The 23,704-nt window shown below is 32.8% G+C and overlaps 1 protein-coding gene across 2 annotated transcripts; it reads right to left on the bottom strand.

Moving 5' to 3' along the window:
• Positions 1-60: 60 nt before the first annotated feature.
• LOC137923828 (transmembrane protein 135-like) lies at positions 61-23,374 on the bottom strand. 2 transcript variants are annotated; one of them, XM_068767105.1, is made up of 9 exons: positions 23,181-23,374; positions 21,836-21,966; positions 19,391-19,517; positions 12,455-12,606; positions 10,387-10,498; positions 6,552-6,704; positions 5,232-5,372; positions 3,191-3,357; positions 61-2,283 (listed from the first exon to the last, which is right to left on the bottom strand). In XM_068767105.1, exons 1-9 carry the CDS (start codon positions 23,349-23,351, stop codon positions 2,232-2,234), a joined length of 1,206 nt encoding a protein of 401 aa, XP_068623206.1. In that variant the 5' UTR covers positions 23,352-23,374; the 3' UTR covers positions 61-2,231. The 2 variants fall into 2 exon arrangements, with proteins under 2 accessions (XP_068623206.1, XP_068623214.1); XM_068767113.1 differs by lacking the exon at positions 23,181-23,374 and adding an exon at positions 22,313-22,712.
• Between the last annotated feature and the right edge of the window lie 330 nt (positions 23,375-23,704).

The raw sequence follows: 23,704 nt of genomic DNA on the forward strand, positions 1-23,704 counted from the left end.
TTATAAGATGTATCAAACGTGAAAATAAAATATGTTATTTGTGTATGCGATTTATTCGTCTAATAACAAAGCAAATCATTTAATACAAAAATATAACAATTTACATTAATTAAAATATTTGGTACGTAAGAAAAATTCTTGTCTATATGGTAACATTATATATATCTATAACTAACCATTTGTCCCCCATGTTCACCCAAAAACTATTCTAGTTTATGATAAAAAATGCACCATCACACTACTTACTTAAACAGCCTAATATATGTTATATATCGGCCACACTTAACCGAAAATTAATTATTAAATAATTCAAGCGAATCAGTTCTATTACAAAAAATAATCTATCATTTAATCAAAATTTAACTACTATTTATCAAACAGGTTATGACAAAGTCATGAAACATCTATTGTTATAAAAATGATGTCATGTTTTGTTCGTTCAAGTCATATCAGACTTAAAATAAATTGTACAGAAATTATGGAGGCGGCTTCAATGTGAGTATGAGGAAAGCGGACAATGACGGCGGATTGATGGAACGGAGCAGCCCGGATACTCCCCCGTCGCGCCGCGCGCATACCTAAGGCGCGGGACAGCGGTTTCGATAGCTGTTATACATATATAATTTATTTTTCAAATCTACTTCGCTCAACCTAGCAGTTACTTCCTCTATATAAGCAGTGATCAAAAGTGATTTCTATAACAAGCAAATTTTAACTCTTTATGTAAACAAGCACGAACATCTGTTACCTTGTTATAACAATACAACTGTCATTTAAACTAAAATTTGTGTTTTGCAAATATAGCTTCACTGAATAATATAATATTTTGTAGTAATATCAATGTTCGTACACAAATTTATGCAAATCGCGTGTATTCATAGCACATACTTTAAAAATAATATCATTAATATTTCTATTGTATTTGTGCAAATTACATTATTGTGTTTTCGGTTCTTTTTCCCCTTGTTGATATAAGGTTATATTGCTGCCGAAAATTCAAATATTGAATTTAATAGAAATATTAACAAACCTCAATATCTATTTTTTAGATAATTTAGCTATAAACGATTAAATACGATAAAAAGGCACTTACTATTATGATTAAAAAAGCCTATGAAACTAGATAGTATTTACAAAGAAGTTTTTAGAAATAATCGAAGACTTTTCTAAGTATTTTGCTTTTAAACTTTAACGGCCAGTAATTCTAGTGTCGTTACACACTTGAAGTAAAATTGTTGGAAGACGTCGGCAGCTGAAGGACTGGATTTCAGAGATGACACCAGGCCTTTTTCAAACCTCCACAACATAACCATGAGGCTACATGATGACGCGTGTTAGGTTCCAGCTCAATCGATTCCAGACATCCAGGTTTATCAAAGTCATCGAATTACAAAATCAGTACCGTTAGGTTTGCTAGTAAAGGTTGGCATAAAATTTAAGTTTTCTGTAAAGTGGTGGGATATATCCAAAGTTCTACTTTAGTTGCTTTGTTTGTAACCAAACAGAAGCTTACAAGAATTATTGTATTCCAATTATGCTATAGTATAGTAATATTAGCTACATCTGGTCTTTAATTTCTATACAACTGCAATTGGTCAATGTGAACACGGTTTTATAATTTAATACGATAAGAGGTGTGGCTAAACCGAGTGACAACCATGACTATTTTCTTAATTCGAATAAAGTATAGAAGAACGCTTGATCTAACGATATAAAACTCACCTAAAATAGTTTAATATCGCACTTTGAACTTTCAAGTATTAATTAAAAAGAAATGAACTCTATTACAGCTATGAAGTCGATAATAGTATTTGAAGTAGTTAAGTAATGTTGAATTTGGTTCATAAGATTGTATAAGTATTAACAGGGTTTTCTTCCTTTTTTAAAAATTATTAGTGATATGGCGAATAATGTGGGGCAACGTAGCATTATGCTTTATATAATCTGTGCAAAATTACAAATATTTTTTTGTGTTAAAAAAGATATTTATACAGAACGAACGCTTAACCATACTACTCCCAAATGCAGATACAAGAGAAAAATCTATGTGTGATATAGATTATATAATTGTTACCTATGTAATAAATTAAAAGTGAGGCCTAAATATTTACTTATGATAGTGCACTAAAACCGTCTCCGACTTTTGAACGCGTGGTTACCCTGTACCACAATCTAAAGCAAAATCACAGACTTGCGTCCTATTTATCTAATTAAAACTTCTAAACTTCTTTCTAAAGCATACGAAGCATCCTCTGTATAAAAGCCGCTTGGATTTCGTCAGCTCTGAAAAGAAAAAAAAAACATTTTTTTTTAGTATTTATGAACAGCAAGCATTGTTATTTAGAAACTTCAAATAAAAAGGCCGTCAATATTTATAGAACTTTATAATGAAATTATTTAATTACTCGTATTATTCTTCTCCATTGTTTCTTCATTACTAAAGTTCGAGTCGGTCTTAAGACACGTTGACGGGATTAAATAAACAGCTGTTTTCATGCTATCCTATGCTGGGTCTTCCTCGGGGCAGTAATAATAGTTCCAGTTCACTGTATTAAATCAGGTGGTAGGTGATCGTGCGCGTGGTCTTATACCGTTTACTTTCCCTACTAGGAATTTGACGGAATTAACTGGCTCTCTATGAGACGACATGGCCAAAATAGCTTAAAATGATTTTAGTAGCATATAAGAGCCTAGTAGATAAAGAATAGAATAGAAGAGCAATGGTATTATGGCACATCTCGAAGGCCTTAAACCTTTTCTGACGATTTATAGTCTTTGGAAGACGCTGGAAGGAGACCGCTTCCAACAGGTCTTATTGGAAATGTATAGGTGGTGTATTTCTCGTAGTTGAAGTCGCCCTTTGGCTTACATGATGTTATGGATATCATCATCATAATAAAAACTCTAGTCAAGCTCAAGGTTTGGGATACCGCTCGGCAAAAGGTTGTAAAATTTTTAAAGCACTTAGGATACATTATGAGAACGCTGAGAAGAGACTTGTCCAGAGAAAACTGTCAAATGTCGTTCAACCTAATGGTTGACAGATCGAAGAAGATACATAATTAAAAGGATTTATTTGGTAAGAGCAACGAAAGGTTGTGAAACACTGGCTCAATTGAATAATAAATTGTGAAACATGACTTATCTGTATTTAAAAAAGGTAAAGATAAAAATAAATGTGTGGACGTACTTGGCACTGGTGACGGTGTGCATCAGGTTGATGATGTACCGCGGGCAGACGTCCTCGTGCATGACACGCGCGTGGAACAGCAACCCCTGGCACACACAGTAGAGCAGCTCCACCAGCGGCCAATGCTCCGGGATCAGACCCTTCTGGTATCCCCATGAACCCAAGATCTACAAACAGAAATAATTACAACGCCTTTATTTATTTTTATATATTTACTTAATTGTATTAGTATATTAATCAAGTCATGCGATATGATCTGGGTCAGAGTCGAGAGGTCAGAGTAAAGGCCTTCCTCCCCCTTTCCCTATCTTAATTTTTATTTTCTTTATTAACACTTTTTTGTACACCACAGACAATAAATAGGAAAAATAAAGAATTCATATGTTAAAAAAGGTTGTCTTATCGCTCTAAGGGATCTCTACCAGACAACCTTGGTATGGAAATGAGAAATACGCAGGAGAAGGGGAGTTTAGTATGTACGTAAACATACATACAAAAATATATCTATATATATATTGAGGTGTGTCCTATTTTAGATTCGAAAGAGGTGCTCTTTTAAAATTTGTTTAAATGCGATAGCGATTTAGCGCATCTAATTGAATCTGGTAGCTCATTCCATAACCCGACAGCGACAATAGTGAAAGATTTCTCCATAAATATAGTAGAATGAGCAGACATAGTTCTTTCTCTGTTTTCCTATCTCTACTCTTGTCCATCCAATCTTTCCCTGCTTTTGGTACTATGTCATAGTCCAAATAAACGGAAATGCTATTTTTTATTACGTTTCATCTAATTAAAAATCACAGGACATATGCTCGTATCATCTATTCTGGTTAGGTTATTTATATGCGTTTCGTGTAGACCATTGTTGGTAACAGAAGACTTCACAAGTTTAGTTTCTCCGAGGGAATTCAAAGTGTACTTGCTTTTAATGTTTTTGTACTTCGAACTACCTTCTTCTTACTTACTACCTCCGATATTAAATTACAGTAGGTAAATAATTAATACTTTAACTTAGTACAGGGTAAGACGTCCATCCACAAGATGGATGGTCTCGTTAAATTCGTAGGAAGATACTAGGTGCAAGCCACTACCTGTCCTATAGGAAATCTATGGTTTAGGCCCATGTTTGACAATGGACTTCATAGGCCTGAAATAATGTTAATAATAATTTATAGTATTAAATATTTATATAAAATATCTGTCTGCTATATAAGCTCATGGTGTTCTGACTTGGTTCTTGCTCCGTAATACGTGTTAACGGACAATCGAGTAGAGAACTGATAGCAGTCACCTGATATCAGTTCTACCTAAAGGATTGAGGAAGATCATATAGGAATATAGTCGACGGGTAATCGTGTAATATGCCACTACAACTGATTTGGCGATAATCCAGTACCGCCTAAAATTTTTTGCACCTAACGTTTTGCGAAAAATAAATTAAAGTACACTATTTAAAATGAAAATTCAAAATACTTTATTTAAAAACAAACTTAACTAACCTGCCCTTACTTACTGCTTCGGTAGCATAAATACTATTTTAAAGTATTAGATTTTTTTAAAGTATTTTAACCCTTTCGCTGCGAACAGAGCCTTTCTGGCGGTCGGCTATAGACGCTTTCTCTCAGCGAAAAGCCCCTTCTGGCGCCGTACATTTGTTTTACATTATGGTGTCAATAATTGCATTATCATGGTCATTAATTTCTTGATTACCAATTCGATGGCAAAATATGACAAGAAGCGTCTGCATACGCTATACGATATTTTGACACATAACCAAATACAAACCATAAATATCAATTTTGCCTCTATCATCAATAAATAGTTGAGAAAATAATTTATTTTTAGGCGCTTCACAGCGAAAGCGAAAGATAAAATTAATCTTTATTACATGTCTACGTCACCCACTTGACGTCTGAGGAGATCGTGGTTATAAAAATAACAATTTTGGAAATTCCTTATACTATCTCTTTCCCTTGCATATTATCTCCATATTTTACGTCCCTTTCTTCTATAAGAAAACTAATACGCAATACATTACCTGCAATGATGACGTCACTGGTGCTAATGCGATCGGCGTTGACGGGGACGCTCTAAACGCCGCGCCCGCAAGTAGACCCGCGGGGATTGCGTATAGCGCGCTGTCTTTTCCGTACTTCCGGCAAAGTAGACACACTACAAGCTGAAAACACCGAAGAAAACTTTATAAAACATTTTTATAGTCATACAGTTTTCGCTGCGAGATCTAATCAGAAGATCGCAGAAGGACCAAGTCACCGACGTAGCTCGAACAATTGCTCGTCCTTTTTCTCGAATTGTGTAATTTACCCGCCATCAGCTACTATAAACGAAAAATTGTATACCCTTTCTGGGAAAAACTCCTCTTCTGGTGACCCAACAAATATATCAGGCACAGGCACTTTTTAATAATAACACATATCTAAGCCAGTTAAAATAAAACCCACTGTGAACAGGTGTGCGGAGACGATGACAAGAAAATGCAACTAACATCCGTTGCGCGCATATCGTCTCCCTAATAAGTACAAACCTACGCTCATAATAAAACATTTTTTTTTTACTACAGAAATCGAACCTTTTTAATTAATTCAAATAATGCAACATAACTCCGTACAAAATGGTAAACTAATCATTTCATAATTACATAAAGGGATATCGATATTCATTGTCAATCCCAGAATAATTAAAATCAAACATAAAAACTTTATGTTCGATTCTAATCATTTGCAGTCAATTAATGTATGGTACACCCTGTTGAAAAATCAGATTATTTCAAAAATAATAAATAACATAATAATAAGAACAGTAGCAGCTCAGTGGTAGAGGACTGAGACTTGCGATTGCATGTCGCCGGTTCGATTTTCAGGATACAGTCTTATATATAATTCACTCTGTGCATAAGTTATATAGCATTGCCAAAGCTCGCAAACAAGTTTCCAGAGGATAGGCAGCAGCGTACTCTACATAATATGCGATGCAATCGCCAATCCCACTACCAAGCGTGGCGATTATGGGACATCCCCCATAAATATCTTTGTATATTTATTATACCTGTTTATTTTTTGCCCGTCCTTAATTTTTTTACCCCCTTATTATAATTTTTACACATTGCGAAAAAGTGTGGCTGTATCCTGCGACTCTCATCAGGGAGGCGATGCTGCCAATGTCTTAGTACATATTCAGAATCCCAGTGTAACGGATTGTCAATCCTATTCCACTGACCATATGGTCTATTGTTAGATTTTTGCGAGTTTATTACGTAAACGATGCGAAGGATTCGGCAAAAACATCCCTTCTAGTGGTGTACTGTTTGAATAATCCGTATGATATTGAAACTACTCACCCTGTACACGCCGATATAGCCTCCGAAAAACAGACCAAGTTTGAGATGAGACAGCTTCAAAGACTTCAAAGCTTTAGTCGGAGTCAGGATTCGTGGAAGTATTGCGCGTAGCATCGTCATAGCACATCCTACGCCAAACAGCTGTGCTGTTCCCTGGCGACAAGATCATCTTTATATTAAATTGCTAAAATAGATTCAATGTTTACAGCTACATTTTTATTAAGAGAATAGGTTTAAAAATATTGTTGGTGATAATTAAGACAAGACAAAGACAGTCAATGGCATTGTACGTTAACCTTGTGTTTAAATTGCAAGTTATAAATAATAATTAATTATCACAATGTTCCTTTGTAATTATATTCAATATGAAAAATAAACCGACTGTGGCTTGTTTAAAACTTGTCACAAAACGTAATTTTCAATGTGTTTTTATAAAAAAAGACTGTTACCTGAATATATTATACATTAAATCAATTAAACGTTCAGACAAATTATGATTCAATATTTGCTTCTAAAACAACCTACAGTATTCCGCGATAAATATTGCACATCTACTTTAGGAAACAAACAATCGGCTAAGGAGCTGTTAAAACAAGTATCATTTGCTTCTTTTGATAATAATTTTTATTCTTTGTATAAAATATTTCTCTATATGTGGTGCTTTTCGGTTGGGGTAAAATAGAATAAAAAAACATGTTCACATAATGTTTACGTATTAAATTATTTAGGAATATCACAACTGTACATAATATACACCAGTATACCTATTGTTAAAATGATACATTGTAATAAAAATACTTGTTTTAACAGCTCCTAATAGATACCGGATTGTCGGTATTTCGTGCGACAGAGATAACGCGTTACGAAGCCGAAATTAGCCCATTGTCTCTTTCCAAAGTTCGATGTGCAATATTTATCGCCGGGTACTGTATTAAGGTAACACAAATGGAACACTAAGATTTGGGACATTTATTTTCCTTACTATTACATAATTGTGAAGAGGAAACGATACCAGGAATATTTATTAACAACGAAGAAACCACAGACACGTCAATTTTTCTTGTCTCACCAAAGTTTTCCCACTGACATCATCAGGGATTTCATGGTGTCAGTGAGGAAACCTTTAACGAATATTAATTCTTAACAGGAACAATACACGCCAACGCATACGAAACGTAAACACAAAACTTCATTTAACTTGCTGAAACTATTTATTTCAAAGTTGAACTTCTATCAGTGTCGGGGTACATGTTGATATTTATAAAAACCTTATTTACATTAACTGTTTGAGAATTAATGAAATGCTAAAATACAATGATTCTGGTTTACATGTAAATACATTTAAATTTTATCTATCGCTGCCTTAATAAGAAATGAATTAGTAGTAACGGAGGATTGCCGTAATTCTACGAGGTAAAATCATCTTTAAGTCTGTACTTATAATCTGCTAAAATTCAAATTATAACTTTATTTATTAAACACAAGATGAATTACATCTCTTATAGAAATCACTATGAATCTAGCTAGTCGGATAATAAATGCCTCAAACCTAAGATCAGGCGAAAGAAATTCAGAAGGACTACACTTTTTTTTTGAAGAAATTTTTGAAAAAAATATGAATTTTAATTAACATTGAAATATCTTCCAGACACATTTCCAAACGTTTTCAACGTGTTCTATGACAATTAGGGCTTACAATACCGGGATTCCGGAATCCCAAATACCGGAATCCCGGACGATTTTTGTCCGTTATTAAAAACTTTTGTATTTCGGTACTACATTAGTTGATGAAAATTGAATTCATACACAATATACATTAAATTTAAAATAAGATTAATTAATTACAAAATTTTTTTTGAAGAAATACAAACAATTTCATTGTATTAAAATCTGTATCAGGCACATTTATTGCACAAACGGAGCCAATAATCCTAGTATGGCATCATCGAGAAGCGGCGGTGTCTGTAATGTAAAGCGATTGTTTATGTTTTACGTCTGCTGCCCAATGAAAAGGTCTCGTTTATACAAATACATAAATTATGTTACACGAAAATAATTAAATTGTTAAGATTAGATTGTTTCATTTTGCAAATAAGTTTTAAAGTTTACGAGTAAAAATTAGACAATTGATTGTTTATGTTTTTAAGAACATACTTTAATAAACAAAACTTAATATTATTTCATAAATACTTTCAATATAATTATATTTTTTGCTTCCTTAATTATATAATGTCATACGAGCCTATTATTTATAAAATGTTGTGCCGTTATAGGGAAATAGTTGCTGGCAATAAAAAAAAAGGCACAAGAAGAAAAGTATGTATATATTTAATTAACTAACTAAGGGTAGTGGGCAGAAGGCCTGGTCTAATTTTGCACCGCAGTTCGGTACTCCCCTGATGGTGGTGGTGGTCAGCCGCACGATCTCCCAGGACTGGTCAGGCGGCAGCAAGTCGAGAGCAGGGAGCGCCGGTAGGTTGCAGTATGTGTCGGTTCCGGTGCACGGTGATATAATTTCAACGGTGTAAAACTTGCAGTGTAAAACTTGCAGTGTAAAACTTGCAGTGTAAAACTTGCAGTCTAAAACTTGTAGTATAAACTTTGCAGACTAAAACTCGCACCCCTTGGGGTGCGAGACGATGTAAAGGTTGTGGCGTGAACTAAATGATGCCCGGAGAATGAATAGGATCAAGGCGTGAATTTATAACGTAAATTCTAACTGGCCCCGGCGCGTGAGAAGACACGTAGCTGGTGAACGCAACCGACACAAAGAGTGTGCGTCGGTGCGTGAGACGACACCTAGCTAGTGAACGCGACCGAGGCCAGGATCCTTCTGCCTGGCAAATGTGAACTGCTGTCGCTGGTGCGCAGGCGCATAGGAATTTTTGTTATAAAAACAAAGATCCGTTAAACCAATAGCACGCTCCCACGACCCCACGCCACTTGAGATATACCGTTACCCGCTAAGGGTTGAACAATTTTTTGCTGTATTGCGATTTATGAGACGTTTCTCGTGATTATATTTTTTGGTTAAAATTTTAACTAAGATTTATGGGACGTTAATCTGCAACGTTACAATGTAACATAGAATTTAATATTTGATTTCATATATTATTTGATAAAAAGTCAATAAAACAACTGAGGTAAGTAAAAACATAACTTGTAGTATTAATAATACCGGTTTTAATACGGTATTTCTAATATCAAATACCGGTATTAAGATTTTAGTTTGGTATTGTAAGCCCTAGTGACAATTTTTTGAAATCCAACAATAGGAGCTTACTGAACACCTGGGACCGTATTGTGAAACGTGTATGCCCATAGAAAGTTTTGCTAACTCGAAATCGAGTAGCACATTGCCTTCGAAAATCGATAATGTATTTGTGGACATACAATAATACATTTTCACTAACATGTTGAGCAGCAACCGCCAATATTTCAATTTCTGTAAATATAAATCTGCGTTTTCCACGAACCAAGAGTCTCCAATAACATTGTAAGCACATCGCAAAAACGCATGCTAACATAAAAAGAAGTCTTATTAGTAAAATATACGGCAATGAACCGTTATGATTTATGGCAGAGAACTGGTATAATATATAGTTGTAGACAAGTACGACATAACTGACTTAGTAAACGGAGCAGACCGGCATAATACATAGGCGCTCCCATAAGTTTCTTCCGCGTGTGATTCTAAGTAGCTGTGTTGTAAATCGGTCCAAATAAAATAGTCTTTCAACTGTTGCGAAGAAGTTGCCTTTTTATGCGAGGTTTTTTAACCATGAAAACAACCCGTATCAAGTAAATAGATTTTTTTATTTCTTACAACACTCACCTTTAAAACATAGTTGATACAGTTTCCTGTGTGCGGACAAGCGGGGCTCCGGCCTTTGATGCCTTTCACGGGCTCTCCCACTTCTTTCGAAACCCGAGGTGGTGTGAAGAACCTTTATACGAAAACTTTTATTACTTGCAATATTTAAAACAAATTTATATTAATAATCTTATTAAACTAAAATATGCTTTAATACCTGTTTTTTAATTACAGTTATTTCTTTTTTTACAGAGATATAACAGTAGTTGTTTTAACATTTTAAATGTTATAATTTTTTTTTACCGTGATTATTTACTTACGTTTAAATTTTTAATCGCAATTGTTAAATTTATAGTCTGTCACGAATTTGACCGACGAAGGTCAATGATCGAGGCTCAATGGACAATGACGCGCATGTTACATATTCATCAATCTAATATATAAATAGTGTGTTATATATGACATGAGCGGTGGTAGTCCAATGGTAGAGGACTGATACTTGCAATCGTATGTCGCGGGTTCTATTCCCTGGATACAATCTTATCTAATTCATAACTTGTACATTAGTTACATAGGATTGCCACAGCACGCGACCAAGTTTCTAAAGGATGAACAGCAGCGTCCTCTGCGTACCATAATATTACGCTTTGACCGCCAACCCCCCAGCTAAACGTAGCAATTATGGTATACCCCCATAGATATCTTTGGAAGAAGCCTGTCTATGCATATCTATCAATCCATACAATAAAACTAGGGCTATAAATGTCGACAATCTTTACAAGCTGTGTTTACAGAAAGTCTCCATGTGCCTGTGTGTTCGAGAGGAAACATATTATCCTCTTCGATTAATTTATAATGATTACTGCACACTTACATAACGTAATAAGAAAAATACCAGAAGAGCCTGATTAGATAAGTTTAAATCAAATTTAGGTTTCCCATAGAGGCATTCTTCAACTTATAATACGTGGCCACGAGAGTTCTAGGCGCTCGATAAGAGCCCACAACAAACTCAGTTGGGTTTTAATTGTGATCACTTTCAAACTTAATTTGTTATGACTTAGTAACAACATTATATACCACGACATAAGATTAACCAATACATCATGTAATACTGCATTTGTACGTAATTTTTTTTAATTCATACACATATTTGAATATTTAATAATATGTTTTAGTAATACGATAATTTGGAAAATTGATAGAACACTAAACATGGCGTTAAGTCGCACTAATGTGTGATAAAAAAAAAACGATTGACTCTCTTAACACGTTAATGTTATTACGTATATCATAAAATTAAGCTGGTAGAAGAAAAAAATCGTACAATATTAATATTTGAAGTTCTATAATGATACATCAAACATAGCTTAAAGGCCAACGTGTAACGGTACGAAATGATATCTCAATTACAAGCCGAGTGGCGTAGTCGATTATGGTGTGTATCCATATGTACTGCCTCATACCGTAGTATGTTACGCTATTCGCTGCGGTATCCCTAGCTGTGCTGTCAAACTCAGATGCCTTCTCGAAAAAAAAATCCTTTCCATACCACGTTATCAATTTAAAACATTGCAATTTATGTCCCATTACTATACCAATAGAGTTTTCTTTGCTAAAATTTCATTCCAAACCCGTGACCTTGAAGTTCTACAGTTTAATAAATTGTTGTTTGTTATTGATTTAACTTTGCTCTGACGTCATATTAACTATTTCAAAGTCGAAATCACTTTATTATATAATATCATTACAACCATTTAAAATCGTCTTTAAATTAAGTTTGCGTTACGTACAAGAAACTCAGAGGGGTTTGTATTTTGTTGTAATGACTATAACAACAAATATTTTGTCCATAAAATTTATAACAATTAATTTTCAAATATGTTTATCTTGAACATACTCTCAAATGAAACTATATCTGTCTAATCTGAAAAAACATTACATTTTGGTCTAAGAACCTATCGGTTAACTCAAGCAATGACCTTGTTATATAAGTAGGAATTGAACCATTGACATACGATCAAAAGTTACAGCTACCATTACCACTATACCACTGCCGTTTTTTCTGCATCGAAGTATCTGAACTTACCAGAACAAAGGTGTGCGTTTGGTATTTTCTTTTTCTCGTCGCATTAAATAGAAGAATATAGCACTGCCGATCATAAATATGAAGGTCTCTTTTGCGGGTGTGCGTCGCAGCCATCCTTTCATTTCTAATGTTCTTAACCAATACTCGAATACCTGTTAATTAAAAAAATGACCGGAAATTATTTTACAATAAATTATACTAACTGAATTTAGTAGCTTTGTCTTTAACATTTCCGTGTGATTATATAAATAAAAGCAAATATTGCCCTTTGTGCTTATTGTCAAGTCAGATGTCAGACTTTGTGTTTGGCACTAATCGATGTAACTCCTGAAGATGCCCCGTGGAGGGGTGAAACACGTGTTAAGTAATTTGGCGGTGGCAGTTGTGTGATTAGCATTGTTTGCCGCATACGCATTTATCAGTGGGCTGGCGGGCGGTGCACTTTGTTGCACGACTGCCACTGCATATGCAGAAGTGGCTAAATATTGGTCCTTTTCTTATTTAGGATGGACTTCCGCGAGGTAACGCCTGATTCCATTAAATATTGACAATTGATGTTTCCACTCCACTGCTTGACATAAACCTCCCCTAGAGACTATCAATAGGAAAAGTTGGACGCTACCTAGATACAGGCAGCGTTCAACTGTCTTCCGTCTGTCTACCAAGTCTTACGTTGCACTTAAAAATCCGTGATCTACAATATCCGCCACTTCAACTTGCTAATCTGTAAGACTATGTTGACTGTAAGTTACTTTCTTTCGTTTACGAAACACCTCATTCCTGTTTACCGCAGACATTTACAGCATATCCTAGTTTTAGGCTGCAGAGTACTGGAACCTCTTAGTCCAGACCTTTATTGAATAATTAAACTCGAAGGCATCATTTCACAATAAATATTTAGGGGCAGTGTCAGTTTCTCAAAACGATTCAAAACAAAAACACGTGCAAAAAAATTTAATTATAAGAACAAAAGCACAGACGCCGTCTTAAAATATAGTAGAAAAAAAATTGTAAATATTTCGTGCAAATTACGCTCTAATTTAAAATAATTGAAAGGCTTCGTAAACACGTTATATAGACTAGGCGTACCTAAGGTATTACGGGTTATATTGTAAAGCAAATGTATATTTGTATTATCTGTGTACTTTTGAAAACTGCTGGATACAAGCTACTGCCAATCGGTTCTACTGAAAACCATATATGTCTGGCAATGGACATCCTGCGTCTGAAATGATGATGGTCTCGATGACGCTTTTTGTATATAATACTAATCTTGAATCTTATGCGAGTTCTATATTCAAACGAAAAATGACAACAACATTTTCTAAAATAAAATACAAACTTGAACTTAAGTTGCAAATCAATTTGATAAATAACAACATTCATCATTTTTATTGTCTGTCTTAGACTTATAAAAATTATTTTAACAAATAACTCACAAATAATATTTATGATAACGATATGCAATTTTGTTTTAGTAAATAAAACGCTTTTTCCACCATCCTTTATAAGCACAAATATAAAAATTAATAATGCGTTTATACGCGGCTTTTTTAAAAAAAACGATACGCTAGTTATAATTAACGAATACTTTTTTTATATAATAATTTTCTTCGTGAACGAAAAAGGCAGTCCGGATTTGTTTATTTCATTATTTATTTATTTATAATTTTCCGATTGACTTTCTATCGTGTGAGAAATCAAGTCATAGATTAAACATCACTTAATAAAAATCAGTCCACACATCCAGTCATAGACAAAATAGAAACTATAATCATTAAAACAAGAAAACCACACTAGGTATGATGTAAACTCATCCCTAGCCATTTAGCACTAACCAATGATTAGCTGTGTGTTCTAGAATTAATTCTATATATAAACGCTAAAACAAACATGAAACCTCACAAATTCTATGAATCTTCACCTCTGCGAACATTATAGTCCGACCGGAACCGCTGTACCGCTTGTTAGGCTACTTTTAACTACATAACGTGGTAAAGTCATTCCAGTCATTATAACTCAAATTTTAAAATAAATACAACGACATAAACCTTATTACCCATAATTATTACTGTTCTGCGGTACATACAGGGTGATTCATTATAGATGTAAAAGCTTTGAAGTAGTAAATGCTCATTTGTACAGCCAACACAAATATAAATGGTTTAATAAATAATAAATTACATAATTACATTACATTCAAATTACTTCATAATAAAATGAATTATTATTTACTATCTGTTCCTGCATAATTTGTACTGCTAGAAGTTATTGGCCTGTTGCATTCCATTAGAGTTTCAGAGTGATCACTTTATATAGGGGTATTATAAATAGGCATTGGTGACGGTATTAACAAATAAGCTATACATTAAGACATTCAAATCTTTTATACCTGTAACTATACACATACACATACAGGTACATAAGATTAATTATAGAGTAAAAAGGCGGCTAGCATCTATTTAAATGTTTTCACAAATATATAACTAATTATTTCGAATATACATAATGTATATGACATATAGCGCATTGCATCACACAGTAATAACATTGCATAACGATTTTATCAAATAAAAATAGCCTTTGAGACGCTCCATTTATGATGATAAGAAACTTGGTCATCGATATCAGATTAAACTTCACCTGGTATGCGCAATTACTGCTTCGTGTTACCAATTCGACGTAACGAAAATTTGTTATCGAAACGCCTCCATACATTTGACATCGTTTAAAATACTCAACCAACATTACTTTCAGTGTTAATACATCCGTTGTTATATAGCAGAACTTTTTTTATCTAAATTAATTCTTGTTGGCCTCAAAATTCTACAAAAACCACGACTCACGATATGCAAAAATTTCACCTTCATTCGATTGTATAATGTCGTTCATAATGACTTTTATATCTGATCGACATACAAGTCGATTAGTTTGAATAAAACATCTAAAATTATTTCAACAATAACCTTACAAAATACACATAGGTTTTTTATATTTTATTTTATGAATTGTGTTAATAGAATCCATTGCCCGAATTGTAAGGCGACACGTAATAGAATATACAAACATTGTACGATAAAATCATTTGTTTTACGATTTGCCTTATATATACACGTTCAATATTACGTTAATTCCTATACATATTTATTGTGAACATACGTAAAATGTTCGAGGCCGGGATAAAAGAAACTTACAAGGAAAACCGTCTCTCCTAGTTACTATGTAAATAATAATTGTTTTAATATCATAAGTGTCATTTTGCGTTACAGTTGACCATCTTCAATTTGATATGTGTATTATGACCTGTGTAGCTGACGGCTGTTTCGGCCAAAAGGTTCTGGAGTAGCGACCATGAGACTACTAGGTGGACCGATGACGGAGTCAAGATCGAGGGACGTCGATGGGAACAGCGCATGTCCAGTCATTGTGGCGATCTTTGAAGCGTCCTTTTCAATGAATAGTTTTTTTTTTCTTATGGTCCCCGCTGTTGGGGACCTCTCGTTCCTCTATCTCGTGTGGGACAGGGACTTTTTATTTCTAGTAATTTATTCATATTTTTTATTATCATTCTTCTCTTTCATGTATCATCTTATCTGTCGTACTGTTTCTTTCATTCTACAATTTTCCCAGTCTTTCTCTTTCATTCCATTAGCCATACATCCATCCTCAACCACTACATTCTAGGTTTCCTTGCTATTTTATTTTGCAACATTACATTTATTGTTCAAATATTTAACACGTATTTTCTTTATAATTATCATCTTATATTATACTGTGAAATCTTATATTATACATATACTTCTTTATCTATCTATTATTATATACATCTTATATTATAGTGTGTCAATGAATAGTTGCTTTTTGTTTACCGGGCTGAATCCACACCGTTGCCTTGTTTGCATATCAAATTGCGCGAGCTTGAGGAGGCAAAGTGCGGTACGGCCTCCCTCGGGAACTTTGGCCCGGGTAGCTACATAAAATGATATATTACCGCCCAGCTTTGGTGACTTAAGACTTTCCATGAAATGACCTAGCGCAAGGGCCTTCGAGAATTGTCTTTTAGCTGGGACTGTGACTCAATAAGCATTTAGTATTCTTCTTTAAGGGCGCCTGAGAGGATCGAACCTCAACTCGATTGTTTGCCTGGTTAACATCACTTCTTAAACCGTTAACGCAAATAGAAGTATATGGTATCACGAATACGGTATCTTATGCTACTTCTATGCTACAGCAACACTTCTATATAAGATAATCTACAATATTTTCTTTATACTTTAATATATGGTCAATTTATATGTGACGTTTTGCTCTGGCTGTGAAGTAAGGGATTTAGGTGAGTATAAAAGCCATCTTGTTACGTACTCTGGTACGTCACCGGTGCAATTAAGTTTGTCATCCAGGACGACAATTAAATATCTGAATTGATTTGCTAGTGTTTTGATATTTATTAAGGGAAAGAGCAGTGGCAGTGACTAAAACAGTTTCCTTTTGAAAATCTATATCAAAAGTTCTATGATGTTGCATGAACGCATTATTTTGGTGTGAACAGAAATTTTTATTAATAATTTCTACTTATTTTGTTTTCTAGATATTGTTACCTTGTTTCTAACCACTATCCTTTCATTTCTACCCACTAAAACAATCTAGTTGTTTATCCGTCTTTATTTAGAATCTGTGATCGACCAATGCAACTGCCAGCCTTTATCTAAATAAATGTATCGAAGATTTATATTTTATTAACTACATAAATCGTTTTACAAAGAATTCCTATTAACTTATTATCCAATATAAATAAAACGACAGTAAAATATAGATTTATAGTACAGTAGTTATATCGCAAATAACGAGACGTAATTTATTTAAACACCTGCATATATAGTCCACTAGAACAGTGATTGCTAATGCTTTTTTTTTGGTTCATTTAAAGAATAAATTATGAATATGAAGTCCATCTATACTTCTAAAATCATATCTATTTATTGTGTTCACTATAAACTACAAATTTTAAATATAATACTCTATAATATTGTTTATTTAAGTTAGCTGTTTTAACAATTTATTCTAAAAAAAATTTAAATGAGAATCCGCTTTCTCCCAGAATTATGCGTACTACAGGTTGAAGCTCATGATCATTATGTAAATCGAAAGAGAGATTCATAGATCTCTCAGGATGACCAGTCTTTTACTACACGCATCCAGCTTCTTCCTTCTATATATCTTCTGTCTACCTATTGAGGAGCTTACCTGAGCAACTACCCACTCGTGATAACCACGAGAACCTTTCTAGTTGGGTATCGCTCCACTAAAATAACAAAATTAAATCTAAAACTTTAAAATTTTGACCTGTTATATATTTTAGACGCATTTTATTGACGTATACGAGAATATTGAAATACAATATTACAAATTATCGAGGAAATTCCAAATGTTTTATACTGAAAAAATTTAATAACCATACAATAATAAAAACAATAATTGCAAAGGCTGTAGTTCACTGTTTAACCTTAAAAGCCATAGTTTTCGCATGGCTATTATAAATAGCAATCTCCAAAAGAAAAAGACCTAACTATGTCACGTATCAAAAAGCCTTACATTATAACGCTATATTTTTAATACATCCTTTTTTATTTATTATGATTCGAATTTATTATATATAGATAAGGCAGGACAACGTCGGATAAGCTAATTATATATAATCAAAGTAAATATATATAATCCAAAATGATAACAGAATAAGTTATCTTTTTTTTCAAGGTCACGTAATAACATAATTAAATTGTATAGATAATAAACAACAACATTTATTTGTTGAGTTATATGTACAGTAATAGATCACTATTAAACAGATATAACGTTAATTGATCTTTATATATCTACACCCTACAGGTATTATAAAGATTGATCCAAATATTCTCTAAATTATTATTATTCTGGAGCCCCGTACACTTATCATCGCTAAAATATAGTCAATTGGTTGCCTGACTTGAGTCTTTACCATAAGCACAATGCAAAAATTCAAAACTACTTATCGCTGTAGGCCGGATCGTATATCACAGGGGATGCGAATCCCCGATCATACTAGATAGAACCGTTGGAATTCCTTACGACACTTCAACTAGTCAGACAATAGCAACTGACCAAGTCTAGGTTCGAACTTCGGCGCCCTTGTACCGGTACGCTAAGCGAACATTATCGACAATTGACAGCTCAATCAGAGGTCCACTCGTGGAGACCTTTGAGCGTCGTCACTACACAGATCAACATTCGTGGCGATCTAAGAACACAACCGTTTCCCAATATGAAATATTAGTAGCGGCGCGAGTTGAGGCTCTTCCGGGTACCCTCGACCTTCATTACCTTAAAAAAGGTCTTGGGTTAGGCGTTTTCTGCGCCCTGCTGCCTCGAATTATGAAATCTGCAAATGCCGTTTGGGCAACATCGGGAGTTCAATCTAAAAATCTGTACCAAAGGATGCGTTTACACGTATCAAAAGTTTCCACGGTGCGGAGGCGTTCGGTTGTTTTTTTATAATTGTTCCTGAGGACCGTATAAAAAAGTAATACCTCGTAGAAAATAACCCCAAAACCTTAAGGATTACCTATAATTATAAAAATGTATAACCATTATCCTTCTTAGAAAATACACGAACTTTGTTGTGATAAACTGATTTAAAATCGCTTACATCAAAAAGTACCTCCCACAAGTTAAGAATTCATTTTTTTTATTTACCGTGTAATTGGTTAGTTTTTCCGACAACTTTTCTTTTTCTAGACGCTTGTATGTCTTCATAACCATAGTTATGTACCAAATCCTACGTTCTTTTTTATTGATATATCCTGAATATATCCTCAATTTTAACAAAATGTTCATAGATGAGTTTAAGTGTACTTGAAAAGTGTAAATTGCTACTAAAAAACAAGGAAAATATAGTCTTACCAAATTTACGAATAGATTGACAACCATGACTCTCCGGTAGGGCGGCTCGAAGTAGACGGCGAGGCCACTCAAGGTGCACGGAAGCAACACAGTCGTGTAGTAAGTAAACTTACTAAAGAACAACGCCCTGTTCACATAAACATAGGTTATTTAAACAAAACTAAGTTTTGTATACTTTACTGCTGATTAGTCATCTTTAGAAGTCCTTTTAAGTTAGTCCACTTGGCAGATATATAGGATGATTAGTCTTAGATGTAAATGCTTTAAATGGGCAAATAATATTAAAGGTATTGATATGAATAATATCGTAGAAATATAGTTTTCAAAATTCGGGCTAATACTAATGTATTAAAAAATAATTTTTATTATTATCAACCCTGTATCGGAAGTCGAAAGGTTCTCGGGTGACGACCAGCAGCCAGTAGACGAGGCGTGCGTAGGCCGCCACTGGGCGTATGTCGTCATGATATATAGTTAGAAGTCACGGAAAGTAGCTAGCTACAAGCGACGCACGCCTGGTCATCATGGCGATCATTGGAGGGGAGCCTCGGCCTTGCAGTGGGCGTCTATGGGCTATTATGATGCCAGAAGATATTAATAGCATATCACTTCTATCTGCTACTTTGACATGGGCCATTATATTAGATAATATAACGGCCCATGGCCTATTCAGAGGTGAACAACCTTTTTAATCAACAGGTAAATTTAAATTATTTTTTTTCTAGCAGATCGCACGAAAACTATCATTTATTTATAATTTACAAAAATTCATTGTTAATAAAGATTACAATAAGAAAATTATAAAAATAGAGATTTTAAATACAAATTTTTGATTAAATGTTTCAGTTTAATATGTTTTATTTTACTATAATTAATTTTATAACAATATATGATCGAAAATGAATTTAATTTTAGAAATAGTTGGATGGCCGCATATGCATGTTTAATGGGCTGCGAGTTGCACCTCCCTGAGCTATTTCATTGAGGCACTAAGATGGATTCTCCAAGGCATAACTGAGCCAAGACTCCAGCAATGGGACCTCAGCTTGAGATGTCACTCAAGTCATATTAAGCATTTCAAATACTAACCAAGGGCACTATTTGTGGAGATAATAAAAGGAATCAACTAAACTGTTTATATTAAATATAGAATTAATTTTATTATATATAATATGTGTGTACTAAAATATTTATATCTAAATAGTAGATAAAATTTATTATATACAGTAATATTTATATGTAAGAAGTACAAATTTTGTCCTTATATATGCCCAATTAAGAAATTTATTGAATTATTTGTATCTCCACTTTTTATTTTTCAAATCTATAGTGATTTAAACTACTGCGAAAGTTTTGCCTGTGTTACAAGCATGTGTAGAAAATGGCAACAGAAAAATAACTAATAATATGGCTTAATAAGATCTCTATTCAAATATTCACAATGACTTGAGGAATAATAACACTTCATTTTCAGTTAACTGTCTACCACAAGCATTTTTACTAAAATTTAACCTTACATAATTTAGCAATTATAATATAAAGTTAAGTTAAATTGAGTTTATAAAAAATATAAACAAATTTAATAATTTGTTCTCTAAGTTAATTAAAAATAAAGTCCAATTTAGTACAAAAATAAATAATAATTTCATTAATTTAAATTGTTTGAGAAGCTAAATTTAAATCATTGGCTTGTCATGAAAATTATTTATTATAATAAAATAAATAATTTTTAATAGCATTTACTATTTATTTAGTGAAGACACAAAATACTAGTGGGAAAATCTTTTCTTTTTAATAATAGTCATATTGCATATTACAACACCTAATAACTGTTAAATATGATAGAGGCCATATTCAACATGTATTTAATATTGTTAGGGGAACAATATTAAATATATGTTGAATATGCTGCTGTGGTGAACTGTTAACACAGTGCAAATGTGATGATTCATCTGTTTGGAGTTCAATAACTGTAAATGTTATTGTAATAAAATGTACACTTGTATACACACTACTACATAATACTAATTCATAATAAATTTTTATTCACTCTTCAGAGACAACCAAAATTTTTCTATTACCTTTCATGTAGCTGATTTTGTAACACAAGATTTATATTCTCTATTATAATTTAATACATAGATATTTAATGTTGAACCAAACAAAAAGAATCTTTTAATAATTATGTTGGCTTTATCAGTGCATTGAGATAATTATAATTTATGATAGATGAATGAAGAAGGAATAATAAAATTATCTAAAGTTATATTATTTTGTTAATAATTCCTTCTTGTACAATAGCAATGTGTGTATATAAAGTAAATGTATTCACAAAAACCTCATCAGAAATTATTATTAGATTATTCTACAGTTAAATCTATTGCTATTGTAACTGTCTTAGATAACTTGAACACAAGAATTATTAAAAGAAAATATTTTTGTTACCTGAATATGCAATTAAGTGTCACAAATGAACTTCCAACAGTAAGTCCAAATATCCCAGACTTCAAATACAATTTGATTTGTTCAATAATTTCTTCCTTGCCTAACTTTTTTCCCTTCATCAATATTTGTATCTGTAAACAAAAACTTCATTTAAACTTTAAGATGTACTTTTCGTAGTGTGGTATTGATATTACAAGAGATAATTAGTTATTTTGTGACTACTTTACAGAATCATATCAAAAATTATTAAAATATGTTTTTACTGATTAAATAATTATACTAAGATAAAAATAAAACTTATTTTACAAAAATATTAACCTTTCTCTCAGATATTTATAATATATGAAACATAGGCTATATTTATATTAAAAAAATTATGAAGAAAACAGATATGAAAAACAAATCAACCTTATTATACATTTGTGTAATATAATACTAGCTCATGAGTAATTATTAGGCTACATTTAATTAACTTACAAGGTAGACCATTGCATAAAACTTATAGCTGCCTTTTATGCAACTAAATAGCATAGATGCGGTAGCAGCTTTGCATGTATCAGTCCATGGGTGAATAAGAGTATTACAAGGGGCATGACTGCAAGCTTTCTCAAACCAATGCTTACTGGCTTCAACCATTTTTAATAAATATATAATTAATTTTCGCACTCAATATCTAGTCCAAAAATTATAAAGCGATTTATAATTTTTATCTTATTAACGATAAGGTTTATCGACATCTAGGATCCAACTTTTATAACATCACTCCAAAAAATAATTTTAGTAATAATGACGGATCAACTGCTTCATTTCTTAACTTAATATTGTACTCGGGATTAATGTATAAACTTAATCACAAACAATATTAACCACCAACTGATCCATCACACGCAACACTGACAAGTGTCAATGTCAGTTCATTACAGTTTGGAAGTGAACGTAGGCGTATTTCTTGATTGTCGTTAACGTTGACTTCCGAACTGTTAATTACTAAACAGTAACGTCACAAATCAAATAAAACTAAGTTTTATTACCCCACTCATTAAACGTTTACACATTAAAATCACCTTGAAAACAATACACGATATTCATTTTAAAAATTTTATAACCAGTTTACGTTTTCATTTTTGGATTATCACCTAAAATCCCATTGTAGTCATATGAATGTACCACAAATGCCGTGGCGTTATGCTGTTCGAAATTGCTATCCTGTTTTAAATTTAATTAATAATAAATTTTTACAAAACCCAAAAATATAGACATATATATATATATATATATATATAATAACATATATATACAAGAATAATAGAATAGTTTCAGCTACAAAAGTATAACAACAACTTACTATATTAAGCGTATATAACGGAGTCCAAAATAAAAATGATCCTTTAAAACACAATTTCGCCATCACATAAAATGCTTCTAAGCAGCTATCTGTATATGGATGTAGAAGGCTAGCACATGTTATTTCTCCGATATTAGACTGTGTAGTCATAAATTTACTCACTTCTACCATTATTGCGGATAAATTTTCTAGACAAAAATTAATCAAACACTTTAATGGCACTTTATGAAAGTCACTGCCGAATAAAGATAGACTGTACAATTTATTAACTAAGTTTATAATGTCGTTTTAGTATTCGTATATACATAAATTTACATTCAATACAATGAAGTGAATTAACAATATAATGAATTATTATGTCTTCTGAACGTACGCAGGGCGTAAACTGTTAACGCGCATTTTATGGACTGCTTAATGTGTTTTTTTACAAAATAGTGCTTCTATTGTACGTGCAATAGGTGATATTAATAATTTTATAAAATTGTTCATGTTTGTTATTTTACATGGAAAAAATTCAACAAATT

This window comes from Battus philenor, unplaced genomic scaffold (assembly GCF_028537555.1).
Source record: "Battus philenor isolate CCGP_79_NKW_IND1 unplaced genomic scaffold, ilBatPhil1.0.hap1 SCAF_10, whole genome shotgun sequence".
In the NCBI taxonomy this organism is placed as follows: Eukaryota; Metazoa; Arthropoda; class Insecta; order Lepidoptera; family Papilionidae; genus Battus; species Battus philenor.